This window comes from Cervus elaphus, chromosome 15, assembly GCF_910594005.1.
Source record: "Cervus elaphus chromosome 15, mCerEla1.1, whole genome shotgun sequence".
NCBI classification, from domain to species: domain Eukaryota; kingdom Metazoa; phylum Chordata; class Mammalia; order Artiodactyla; family Cervidae; genus Cervus; species Cervus elaphus.
In genome coordinates, this window is record NC_057829.1 from 42617830 (window position 1) to 42631612 (window position 13783).

General features: G+C 44.6%; 1 protein-coding gene across 5 annotated transcripts in view; it reads left to right on the forward strand.

Annotated features, from left to right (window-relative positions):
* WDFY4 (WDFY family member 4) overlaps positions 1-13783 on the forward strand; it is a 255952-nt gene that overhangs the window by 109929 nt on the left and 132240 nt on the right. For 4 of the 5 annotated variants that reach the window (XM_043926460.1, XM_043926457.1, XM_043926459.1 and 1 more), the window contains exons 26-32: positions 1140-1301; positions 1885-1976; positions 3737-3836; positions 5925-6130; positions 6893-7062; positions 9106-9231; positions 13411-13575. In XM_043926460.1, coding sequence (XP_043782395.1) covers positions 1140-1301; positions 1885-1976; positions 3737-3836; positions 5925-6130; positions 6893-7062; positions 9106-9231; positions 13411-13575 — 1021 coding nt within the window. Of the gene's footprint in view, positions 1-1139; positions 1302-1884; positions 1977-3736; positions 3841-5924; positions 6131-6892; positions 7063-9105; positions 9232-13410; positions 13576-13783 lie in introns of those variants that run through there. The other variant, XM_043926461.1, reaches the window with a different exon arrangement.

The following is a 13783-nucleotide window of genomic DNA, read 5'->3' on the forward strand; positions in this document are numbered from 1 at the left end:
GTCCCAAAGAAAACCAGGGATTGTGATCAGAATAAGGGAAAAGGGAGGCAGGGAAGCCAGTCTATCAACCCACCTCCTTCCTTACACAGTGGGCTGTTCATATCCACCTCCACCTGACTCCTTACAGATTGACTGTCCTAGTGATCATTAGCACCTTAGTGTTCGAAGGTGTTTGCAACCACCCTTTCATTCATTCACTCATGATTGACTATCTGTTATAACCCACTCCACTTCTTAGTGCTGGAGGTTCAGGGAAGGAAAAGACACAGCCCTGTGGAGAAGGAGTGCAGAAAGCAGGCTGCTCAGTGCTGTGATGAGAGCACAAAGGACATTGGGGACTTATAGGTGATGAATGCACATCTTCCCATTGAACCCATGAGTGCAAGCCACACACAGAATTGGCTGGTTCTACCTCTTCTGTGTATCAGGGATATGGGGCTCAGCAGAATTCAACACAGCAGTACTGAAAGACGGCTCAAGAAGGAGCAATCCATCCACATTCATTCTCCTCTAGTTTCTTTTCTTTCCCCCTTGCCACTGTCTTTCTGTACCTGTTGTTTTCTAAGAGATGGACACTCACCCTGGGAGCTGTTTTCTTTGGGGGAGTAGAATTTACAGGAAATTGTATTTGTGATTATCCTGAGGAGGGGGTGCGGAGGCTTGAATCCCATCTCTCTCCCCTTTGACTCTTAGCGGCGTGTTCATCCACTTTGTGGTTTGGGGCGAGCAGGAAGACACACATGCTGACGGGCTGGCCGAGGCCCGCGTTCCGGCTGTTGGGAAGTGCTCCGTGGCTGTGCTCCAGTCTGCTCTTTTTGTTCTGAGTTTTCTGAGACCAGCATTAGTTTTCCCTGAGGCTCAGAATTTAAAAGTCAATAACTGGTGGTTGTCTTTGAAGGCAGTTTCCGGTGGGGGTGGGGTTGCGGATGGAAGGGCATGGGAGGCTCACCCCCAAGTGACTGGGGCACCGAGCAGACACATATTTGATGGGTGTCTGACAGCATTTTGATGAGTTGCCAGGAAAGCATGAGAGTCAGAGGGCCGGCAAACCCAGACTGTGGAACCTTTTTTAGCAGAAACACAGCAAATTTGGTTCATTCCAGTAAAAGCTTTTACTGCCTCTCTCCTGGGCTCACCAGGGAAGGACCCCGGAATGCTGAAGTTGCTCACCAGGCACAGCTTATTCCCAAGCTCGTCTTCCTCTTCAATGAGCCAGGCCTCACCCCCTCCAAGATGTCCACCATCATTGCCATCCTGGGCTGTCAGCTGAGGGGCCACTTCAGCCTCCAGGACTTGCTCAGGTATTGTGCCAGCTCCCCGGGAGAGAGGGCAGAGCATCAGGGCTGCTTCATGAGGGAACGTAGACCCCAGCTCTCTCCTTTCCACACTCAGCAGCACTGCCCTTCAATGCAGCAGCAGGTTCTATTTCCCTGGACCCTCCTAGAAACATTTTCTCTGTTCATGGCTTGAAAAAAGGGGTGGGTCCCCTAGACTCCTCAACAGGGCTGTGAGTTCACTGCTCCCTGGCACTCAGACACACCTACCAAGAAACCCAGAATTTCCATGAGCCCGGCCATCCTCACCAGCCAGTGACCCAACATACCTGCCTTTTGCAGATTTCCCAGCTGATAGGACATTTCAGCTGTTGTGTCCTCAGCCATGTCTGTCCTATTGACCTGGCAGAGCCAGAGTCAGCTTCTCTGATGAATCCTGACAGATTGGAGAAGTCTCTGGAAAGATCACACTGATCAGAGTAACGCGATTCCCCCTCAAGTCCTCCCTTGAAGCTGCATTTGGGTAGATCTGTGTAGAAAACATTCATGGGTGCTCAGGAGACATGGGCCAAACCCACAGTTGAATGTGTCCTTCTCTTTCTGCCTTAAGAATTGGGCTGTTTGTGGTGTACACCCTCAAGCCTTCGTCGGTGAATGAGAAGCAGATCTGTGTGGACGGAGCCCAGGACCCTTCCCTGCCTGGTGAGAAGACCTTTCCCACGGTCTGACAGCAGCAGGACGACACCCACAGCAACCCTGACAGGCACATGCCGTGGGGCCAGTTTGAGTGAAAGGCTGCGGGAAGGGAGGGGAAAGCACCCACAGCACAACCGAGATGTTCCCAGGTGCTGTCTTCTGAGGTCACAGCTGTATTATTAGAGTCACAAATAAAAATAAATTGTGTGTCCTTCCTTCACAACCTGGAATGGCTTCCAAGCCCTGCAGGATAACAGCGCCCTGTAGATCGGCAGGTGGGCGCCTTCACGCCCCAGCCTCTGCCTGGCTCCCTTGGAGAGCCCCAGCTTCGATACCCTGTGGCACTTACACATTCTAGTGTGTGGTGGTCTGCTGTCCACCCACTCTGCCCTGCTGTTCCCTCTGCAGGATCACCTCCCCTGCCCCACCCCACCCCCACCTCACCCCACTAGGCCAGCCATTCCCAGTCCCACAAACCAGGTTAGGTCACCTTCTCTAGGCTTCTAGAGTCCCTGTGCTTACTCTCATGCCAAGGCTTGTGATTTGTTTCTTTGAGTCTCTCTCTCCTCAACCAGATTCAGAACAGCAGCTGCATCAGGTTCTGAATTCCCTCTGCTAGGGGCAGACGTGAAGGGGACTATTACTGACCACTTTGTCCTGGGCCTCCTGAATCTGCTTTGTCCAAGATGGGAGCCTCTAACCAAGTGTAGCCGTGTAAATTAAATTTATTGAAATGAAATGCGACTAAAAATTCAGTTCCTCAGTTACACTAGCTGTGTTCCAAGTGCTAAATAACCATGTGGAGCTAGTGGTTACTGTATTAAACAGGGCAGCTAGAGAGCACTCTTATCACAGAAGATTCTCTTGGCTAATGTCATTCAATACAGATAAATTATCTCTTATCCTTAGATCAAGCCTGAAAAGTAGGAATTGCTATTCCCATTTTGCAGATGAGAAAACAGAGACTCAGAGACTAGGAACTTAAAGAGAGAAGGGGCCAGAATCCAAACAGAGGGTACTCTGACTCCATTTCTCCAAGCTGCCTCATCAGTTCTATTTCTACAGCATGCTGTGTGCCCTGAATTGGCGGTAAAATAACTGGCCAACCAAGGGGCTGAATGAATGGATAATTAGCCAACAGTATACTATGTAGTCAACCCTCCTTCTCATGGGGACTCCATTCTAAAACGTTTATCTAGCTAATTATCTACAAAGACAGTATTTGTTTGTCCTTCAAGGTCATAATAACACTTCAGAAGTAAAGTTTCTTCTCCCATTGGATCCACATACCTCTTGCTGCAATTCAAGCTCTATTTTTTAGTGCAGCATAGACACGCAAAAGTCCTAGACTAGAGCAGGGACCCAGATTGAGTACCATAATCTTCACCACTCTGCTCTCACTGCCTTGCATAATGCCCAGCACATAGTAGGTGCTCAGGAAATGTTACAGTCCATGATAATTTTAAAACTCTTTCTACTGGAAGAAAAATTTGACCCTATCATTTTTAGGATTTTTTTTTTGGAGGGGGCTGAGCTATGGGGAGCATCATAAACATCTCTAGTTAAAGGAAACTTCAGAAACATTTCCAGAAATTCTTTTTAAGCATTACATGGAAATCTAGAATTGAAAGCCAAAATTTCAAGTCCCATGCATGTCTCAACTCCTGGGAGAAGTAAGCATTTGGTGAATATGATTGCCTACTGCAGCAAATATTATGTCTCTTTACATCCGTTTTCTCTCAAATCTGAATTTTCTTTTTTTGTAGCTGGAAGCCAAACATCTGGAAAGACAATCTGGCTCAGAAACCAGTTGCTGGAGATGCTGCTTGGTGTAATCTCTTCTTCCCAACTTCATCTGTCCTCTGAGTAAGTAGTTCCAGAAAGAGTGATTTGCCACAAGGCTGCTTCATACAGGGTGCAGTATTAAAACCTATTCTTAATGAAAAGTTTAGCATCTCTGAGTTGGTTTCCTGCACTAGTCAGAAAGAAAATTATATTCTCTCCACCCAATAAAGCAGACCTTGCCCTAAGATATTCTGATGCAAATGTTAAATGGCATGAGTAACTCAAAGCAGATTTGCTATCATTACAATAAACTCTTCTTGTCACCATTGCTATAGTGTAATTGTTATTGTCTTGGCAGTTGTGATAATTACTGATTTTGATGTCCTATACTTGGCAGACAATAGAATGGAGAAATGGTTAGCCTAAATAACATCTATCAAGGAAAAGGCTTGCCAAATTCTTCTGCTATTTACTGTTAACCATTCAGTTATTTTTCCAAGTTGGAAAAAGAAGTATCTGCCTTCAGTTAACTTTCAAAACAACATGCAGTCATAAAATTCCATTAACTCTCTTGGACCGCCTGCTTTATCTCGGCTCTGGGGTCACTAATTCAATAGCTATTTGTTGAGTACCTACTGTGTGCCAGACACTGTTCCTCCTTCCGAGAAGGCCATGCTGAAAAAGTCATTCCAGATCCTACTCTCACTAAGCTGACCTTTTAGTGTGTATGTGGTTTGGGCTGGGAGGCGTGGGGGTGGGGAGTTACCCCTCAGTAAATCAGCCTTGTACATAGTGCTTTAAAAGTCTCCAAATTTCTAGAATCAGTGCATAGTAGAGCTGGAAGATGCCCTGGAGGTGAGCTGCATGCGTGCTGAGTCGCTTCATTCGTGTCCGATTCTGTGCGACCCAATGGACTGCAGCCTGCCAGGCTGCTCTGTCCATGGGATTCTCCAGGCAAGAATACTGGAGTGGGTTGCCATGCCCTCCTCTGGAGGATCTTCCTGACCCAGGGAGATGAGCTAGTCTCTACCTTTTCACCTTTTTGAAAAGGAATGTAATGTAGTGCTTAAGCACTTGGGCTCTGACAACTTCACCTCCTGGGTTCAAATCCCAGCTCTGCCCTCAAGGACCTTAGGGAGGTGACCTAGGCCCTCTATGTCTCTCTTCTACTCATCTTTGTGAAGATAAAAATAGTAGCTTCCATAGACAGAAATGAATAGATGGATAACTCTGAGCATGGTGCCTGGGATACTATATAAACTCCAACAGCTAACTACCATCACCATCGCCACCACCACTGTCACCACCATCATCCTCATCATCATCACCACCACCACCAACATCATCTCCATCATCCTCATCGCCACAGTCACTTCCATCATCCTCTTCATCATCATACTGAAGGAAGATGATCAGAGTTCACCAAAGTCATCCAATTACTAAACAAAGTCATGACTAAAAGAGAGGACCATCTCTTGACTCCTGGTTTCAGTGGCCATGCCCTCATCTCACCTAATCTGCAACTGATGCTGAGAATGCTGCCCAGCCAGGATGGACCCTTTCCTGGCTCTCAGGAGACTCAGGTTTTGCTGAACAATTGCCCTTGAGCATCGGCTCCCATCTCTCTGTCCTCCAGTTCCCTCTAGCAAGTCTGTATTCTCTAGACACATCATTTTAAAGTTCACTATTGAAAGTGACAGTTAAACATTTTTTTTGTCTAAACTGATAAAGATGCATAAATAGTGAACTATTCCATTAAGATTAATTCTGAACAGTGTATTTTAAAAGGGGGTTAAGTAATCATGATGTCTTTTATGTGACTAGGTTGATGTAATTAGTGGGTGGCCAGTCAGACACTGTGTAAGTATGAATATTAGTGAGCAGGGCTTTATCATTTGGTACACAGTTTCCAATATATTTCAAAAGCTTTGGCCAACTTATGCTTCAGCCATTAGTAGGCAAATTCATCTCTTTCACAGCAGCCTTGCCAACATTACCGATCTTTTAAAATGTAATATATACTTTGCTGAGTGATGTCCAGATGTTAACCTTAACCTGCCTTTTCTAGGTGACTAACGAAGCTGGATGTTATTTGCATTTTCTGGACATGTCATTTGCTTACGGGCTGATAGATAATTTATAGCATTTATTGACCCCCTTCCCCACCAGGATAAAGGAAGAGATGTTTCTGAACCTGGGGTCCGACTGGTTCCTGCTCTTCGTGCAAGGCCATGTGCACCCCAGCACAGTGGTGCTGGGCTTGAAGCTGCTGCTGCACTTTTTGTCAAGCCCCTCCCTCCGCGGGCGATTTAAAGATGGCCTGCCTGCAGGTTCCTGGGTGGAACGCAGCTCCGAGGGCATGGACATCGTGATGGGTGAGTGTGTGGCCATCTCCAGGAGACAGGGTGCAACCTGTGAATGAGGACCTGCCAGGACTAGGGAGCCTTCACATTGCCTGCTGTAGCGTCACCTTGACCTTGACCCCTTCCCCCACCTCTAACTTCCTTTTTCAGACTCCTCCCCACATGGCCTCACTGCTCTTCAGATGCTGGGGACTTCTTCCCACTCCTCAAAGTCTCCTTAACTCTTTCCTTCTTGCAGAGGTGCTTCCCCAACCCTCAACGCCAGCACGGCTCTCTGGGCTGGGTCTCGATTTTATGTCACTTCCTCCAGGAGAGGAGGGTCCCATGTCAATTAGGGCACCTCTGTTATACTTTCTTTCTTTCTTTTTTTGGGGGTAGGGTTTATCATAGTTTACAAGCATATTTTTATTTAGGTATTTAATTCTGTAATGTCTGTTCCTCTCACCACATTGTAAGTAGTTGATGAAGGCCCAGGGTTCTGTATATTTTATCAGAACACTACATTCTTATTGCCTATGCAAAGAGGCCTTGCTATCTCTAAGGTGGTAGGCACTAGATAAGCATCTGTGTTTGAATGAATGAATGAGCACATCAGAAATAGGAAAAGAAATTCTTATTGAGCACATTCTTGTGCTCTATATGTATGACGTATTTCCATCTAGCAGGTCTGTAGGATGGGTTGGTGGGAGAGAATCCCTTCCTGTGCCCAATCCCCATGTTGACCAGAAGCAATTGTTCTCAACTGGATTTTGTGCGCTTCTCCCTGATTGATAGATAACCTGAAGAGCCATCCTGCAACGCCTGACCAAAGCCCCTGCTTGCTTCCTGGGTTCCGAGTCTTGAGTGACTTTTTGGCCCGCCATGTTCATATTCCAGAAGTCTACCTCATCGTGTCCACCTTCTTCCTACAGACACCACTTACAGAGCTGGTGGATGGGCCCAAGGTAGGCTCTAGGGGCTCTCAGGATGGAGTGACAACACTTGGGTTTCTGATTTCTGTATCCCCCAAGACTCTCCTCACCTTCCTCCATGTCTTCCAACTTTCATCCTGACCCACTTCCCTCCTTAGCAGTCCCACCTCCTTGCTTGCTCTTCGAATATCCTTGACTTCCTCAGCCTCTGCCTCCCTTGTCCCTCCCAGCAGATCCCTGTTTTTTATCAGTTCCACTTTTAAGTTTTTCTCCTTCTGGGTAGACAAATCACATGATGGTGGGGGCGACATGGGGAGGTTGAATTGCTGCCACCGCAGGCATAGAGCCTCATTTTATCACCTTCAAAGAAACATGTCCCTGTACCTTAGTAATGCCCCTGCATTCTAGTGTGAACCTTACACACCCTGAGTCTTCTGGCCCACAGCTACCCTTTGCTCAGATGACTTAAATAACGGTAGAATGGAAGCCCCCATGAAGGGGCATTGCCTCAGGACTCCGCCTTCCATCACTTGTGTATTCCAAGACCATCTTTATCACCTTCTCTCACTGTCACTAGCAAAGTCACCTTTTTAAGGCTGATCTGTGTTCCTTCCACTCCATTCCCAAGTGACTGCATGCCTTATTATCCTTTCTCTGTATTTTCAGCATCTCCTTTTCTACTGATTCTTTCCTCATTGACTATAAGTATGATAAATTATGTACCACCTAAAACCAGAAGCTGCCCCCTTGGCTCACACTTTTGACCAACTGCTGTCCTGTGTATTGCTCTCCTGTTCCTCCTCCAAAGAGGAGTCTCCACTCACTGTGGATACCTTCTCACTAGCTTCTCACTCACTAGCTCACTGACTTGCACCAAATCCGAGGTTTCATTGGCTCCTGTTCCTGTGGGATCAGAGGATCAGAATCCCCAGGCAGCATCAAGCCCCTCCCTGATTGGGATTTCACTTGTCTCCCAGCCCATCTTCCTTTCTTATAGGCCCTTTGTTCTGTGATCCTCCAGAGTCACCTCCCCAGTAAGACCACCTGCTTTGCACTTGCCTGCCCTGTGCATTTAAGGAGCCCTCTCCCATCTCACCTTCCTGGAAAGCTATCTTTCCTTAGTTCTCCACTCAGATGCGACCTCGAGCTGAGACCCCCTAGACAGTGGGAACCTTTCTATCTCAGGCCTCATCACGCCTTCGCCTTGTATAAGCACCAGCACGTTTATGGCTGCTTCTCTCCATAGATGCTGAGCACATCAAGAACAAACCCTGCCTCTTGCCCACCCTCCTGAGCACCTGATAAACAGACTCAGAAATTGTTTCTTGGTCTTGATAGACTTGAGTTAAACTGCACTGTATTGACGTCATTGGAGGGGCACAGCTTTGCTGAGGACTGAAAATTTCACTTCTTGCATATCCTTATATTTGACCTATCTCAATCTTGATATATGTTAATAGTATTACAGATCACACTTCAAAATCAAGTTCTTAACATACTCTGATAAATTCATCGAAAACTTGTATTTTTTTTTCCATACTGTGGCTCAGGAAACAAACATTTGCTGAATGTCAGGACCCGTGACAGATGTTTTACATATTTTATTTCACTTGATATTTATAACAATCCCATGAGGCAGATAATGTAAGTTTCATTTCACAGAGACGGAGACTGAACTGCCAAGAGGCTAAATAGCTTGCATAAGCCCAGCTTTTAAAGAAGCAAAGTCAGATCGTCCTGCTTGTCAACCCCATGCTTTCTCTCCTGATGGCACTTGCCCTGAATTTGACATGTTTTCTGCAATCTCATTTACAAAAATTCATTAAAGTTGATTGGGAGATTGAGTATTTCTTATGTCAGACCCAATGCCAGTTGCTGGTGGGTCTTCAGCCTATTTTAGATATGTGTGTTTCCCTTATGCTCCATCAGTGGGCTGAAATGCCTCTAGTGGACCAGCCACCTGTGCTGTTTTGTCTTTCTCACTGGGGTCCCCAGAGAAACATGGCATACTGGATGGAAAGCCAGTCACTTTGGTGGTACACACAGGTCTCTGACAGCACTTGCCTCCTCTTTCAGGACAGCCTGGACGCCATGCTTCAGTGGCTCTTGCATAAACACCACACAGAAGAAGTCCTCCGGGCAGGGCTGTGCACTGAAGGCGCCCTGCTGCTCCTAGAGATGCTGAAAGCCACCATGAACCAGGTGAGATCCGTTCCCCACATGCTGAGAGGGGTTCTGATGGGAAGACAGGCTCAGAAAAGTCACCCTTGACTTTTCCCAGCAACTTTCTGGTAGTGCTGATAATTTGCAGCTATTATTCAGAACTTTTGATAGAAGAGGCAAGGTGATAACTTAGGAGCTCAATGGGAAACCCAGCCTTAATGTCCCCAGTGGAGTTTATGTGTTCTTACCAGAAGACGTCTGTTTTCCATTTGTTTAAACATTTGACTTTCTTCACTGGGAGATTTAAGGCCTCCAGTCAAAGGGAACATTTCTGGGCAACTGCTTTGAGTTGAGAGTTTCAAGGGCCCTGTAGTCCCTTCCCTTCAGGGGCCTCTTCCCTCAAGAAGCTCACCTCTACCAGGATAGGTGGGCCTCTCATGAGGGACCCACCAGACAGAGACCTGTCTTAGAGAAGACAGATGCCTGCCAGCTGCAGACGTGACATGGAGAGCCTTTGATTCAGGCCTTCCAGGTCCACCTTGAAGGTAGGTGGAGAGGTTGTTTTAGAACTGAAGGCAAAGGCCGTGTGGCTTGTGAGCAGAACTAATTGTGGACCAGGTAACAAGAACACCCATGAAAAATTCTGGCTTCATTCTATAGACTCTAAAGGCAACTGGAGGTTTGATATGTGTGGAAACCTGATTGCTTCTGTAATATGATGCATGATTACCTTTAAAATAAGGGAAAAAAAGTAGAAAGTAAAAAGCATACCCAACCAGAGATAACCACAGTGAATATTAGTAGAATATCTTTCAGACACCTAAGAGTATACCATGTCCTTAGGGAATCAGACCACATAAATTCCTGAAAGTGTTGGTCACCCAGTCATGTCTGACTCTTTGCGACCCCACAGACTGTAACCTGCCAGGCTCTTCTGTCCATGGAATTCTCTAGGCCAGAACACTGGAGTGGATAGCCATTCCCTTCTCCAGGGGATCTTCCCAATCTGGGGATTGAACCCAGGTCTCCCACATCACAGGAAGATTCTTTACTTTCTGAGCCACCAGGGAAGCCACATATTTCCTCTTGCCTTTTTTCCCCCAACATGTTGTTGGGAATCATCTATATTTGTAGATGGAAATTTGTATTGTTTCTCAGAACATTCGTTGTTATAAAAAGTCTGTAATGAGCTTTCTTGAGAAGATATCTTTTCTTTCTAGTTTGATGACCTCCTTGGTATAAATTCCAGGATGTGGGATATTGGTTCAAGGTGCACTTCACGTGTTCTCTTTCTCAGAAGCTCACAATAGACATTATATGTATATATTCCTCTTGACATACATCCCACATTCTTATACAGATATGCTTGGCCCGGTCCTCACAGCCTCAAGAGGGACGGGACATATATCTATATACACTTATGGCTGATTCATGTTGCTGTATGGTAGAAACTAACACCATAACATTGTAAGACAGTTATCCTCCAATTAAGATTAAATACAAAAACAAAAAAATAAATACTCTTTTAGCAGGTATTTAGATGATTACATTTTTTTTCTTTTAACCAGTTACCTCTGATGAATTATATCAATAGGTTTCCTTGCATTCTTGCAAAGATCTCACTTTGTCACTCTGTTCTTATTCTTTTAGCATATTTCCTTATTCTGCTTGTAAATATTTTATTTATGATTTTGCAGTCATGTTCATAAATGATATTAGGTTTCAGTTTTCTTTTTTCACATGTTGTCAAGTTTTGATATCAGTATTATGCTAGTTTTATTAAAAAAAGATTCTTTTATTCAAGAAGATGCTAAATCCATGACTCTTATATTATTTAAATCATTCCTATGAAACAGCTTCGGCCTGAATTTTTTTCTTTTATCAACTTGCTTAGGCTTTTAAATATCTCCTTGACCTAGTTTAGGTAATTGATATTTTAAAAAAAATCTTCTCAAGTATTCAGTTTGCATAAATGGTCTCCTTTAATTCATTTAATTTTCCTTGTGATTATTTTCCTCTTCTTATTCTTAATTTGTAAGTTCATGCCCTTTCTTTACCTCACCCATCCTATTGCTTAAGGAGCTGAAGATTTGTGGATTTATAAAAAACAACTTTGGATATATATGTCATTCCCCTTCATTTTTTTCTGGCTAGTTCTAAAATTTTGATATTTGACATCTTCATTTTTTGTTGTTGTTTTCTAGTGCTTCTGTGGTTGCAGATTTAAAGAAATTTTTTATTAAAAAAAGAGACCTTTTTGATTCCTCTTTTTCAATGTCCATGTAGTTAAGCTTTTTTTTTAAATTGCTGTTATTTATTTCCAGTTTATTTTTGTCCTAGTCAGAGCAAGCAATCTTTACACTTTCCATCTCTGGGAAATTTATTCATGGCTCTCTTGTAGACCTAATGTGCAGTTAATTTGAGGATGCCTGAAAAAATTTGTTTTGCAGCATAGAAAGCTTATTACTTTTTAAATCAATGCTATTTAGAAAAAGCAAACCAAAGAAATAACATGAAAGCATTTCAAGTGAAGAAAATACCTAGTATGCTGACAGAAGTGAAAAAGTAAGACCAAACATTTACTTTATAACAGCAAACATAAAATGGTTAACTGCTGTATAACAGACGTCACCCTTATAACAGTCTTCTGGGATCTGACAAACATATAACAAAAGCAAAGTCAGAGGCAGACTTTGGTTCAGTGAAGCTATCTGCCATGAAAGCATCATTTACCAAATATGGTAGACAAGCATCAAAATCTAAAAGGCAAAAACTGAAAGGATAAGAGAAGATCAGAAGTAAAATTGTAGTGAATATCTTTCTCAGTTTATTTATTTTGCTTATAACTTTGCTTGCTGTTATTCCCTTGCACAGTGGTAACCATAGATTTGTTTGCCTTTCCTTGAGCTTGGTATCAGTGGAATCCTACAATATGTACCCTTTGGCATCTCGCTTCTTTCACTCAGGGCTTCCCTTGTGGCTCAGCTGGTAAAGAATCTGCCTGCAATGCAGGAGATATGGGGTCGATCCCTAGGTTGGGAAGATCCCCTGGAGAAAGGAATGGCTACCCACTCCAGTATTCTGGCCTGTAGAATTCCATGGACTGTATAGTTCATGGGGTCACAAAGAGTCAGACACGACTGAGTTCACACAACATGAGTGGAATTTGCTTGTGTTGTATATGTTCGTAGTTCTTTCTTTCTTTCTTTCTTTATTTTACTGTTCAGTAGTATTTTATTGTGATAATGGATCAGCATTTATTCCTTCTGGGTTATTTCCATTTGGAAATATTATGAATAAAGCTGCTATGCACATATCTTTTGGTGGACATACACACTTCTTTCTATTAGAAATATACCCAGCATGAAATTGTGGTTAAGCTGTACATATGATTTGTTTTAGTAGATATTGCCAAACAGTCTCCAAAATAAAGAGTCAATTTACACTCACTAACTCTTATTCTGGGAAGGTTCTAGTTGCTCCAGTTCCTTGTCATTGTTTAGCATTGTTGGTCTTGCAGATGTTAGCCATTCTGCTGTGTGCAACTATCCTTGGGAGCAGACAGCATTTTCTTCCTTGTGCAAATATAGATGCTGTGGAGGTTAACTCACTCAGGCAGGATCACAGGGCGAGGGCACGGTGGAAACACGTGTGTCCAGCATTAATATTTCATTCTGGGGCACCTACCCCCAGGGTCCAGCCTGGTGCCTTGCCTAAGCACCTTCAGGGGATGCCTGATCAAATTCTTCCAAAAGTCCAAATCCTCTCTGTGAAGTCGCTCAGTCGTCTCCGACTCTTTGCAACCCCATGGAGCCTACCAGGCTCCTCAGTCCATGGACTTCTCCAGGCAAGAGTACTGGAGTGGGTTGCCATTTCCTTCTCCAGGGCATCTTCCTGACCCAGGATTGAACCTGGGTCTCCTGCATTGCAGGCAGATGCTTTACCATCTGAGCCACCAGGGATCTGACCTTATCTCCCTGCTTCTTCTATATTTACCCTGTACTAGTCACTGTGAAAACAAGCTTGAAGCACTAACATGTCTCATTTAATTCTCACGACAATCTTAAGAAATAGGTCGTATTATTACTAGGAGTCTTGCAATAAGGTGTCTTGTTGAGAGGCTCAGAAAGGAGGTCTCTCTAGATCTCAAGTCCTCTGGCTCCTATGCAGCCCCAAGTCGTGCCCCGACGTGCTGCCTCTCATGAAGCATGTCCTCAGCCCTCGACAGGTTCTGGAGATAGCGCCTGGGAACGGACATTCCCGGCCAGTGTGTTGCAGTTCCTTGGCCTTGTGCATGGCACCTACCCCCAGGATCCAGCCTGGCGGGCCCCGGAGTTCCTCCAGACCTTGGCTGCAGTCACCTTCCCCCTGGGAACCCAGAAGGTAAGACACACCTCCGCCTTGCCCTGGTGAGAGCAGGGGTGAGCATCATCACCCTTCAAGGACAAAATGCCTTCACACCCCTCCCCAAATGAAAATACATTTTAAGTCAACCTAGCCAAAACCTTAAGTAAACAACTCCGGTAGTTTTCCTTCTCTTTATGAGGTACAGCTTCAGGTCATTTTCGGTTCTGAGATTCAATAAGTTTTT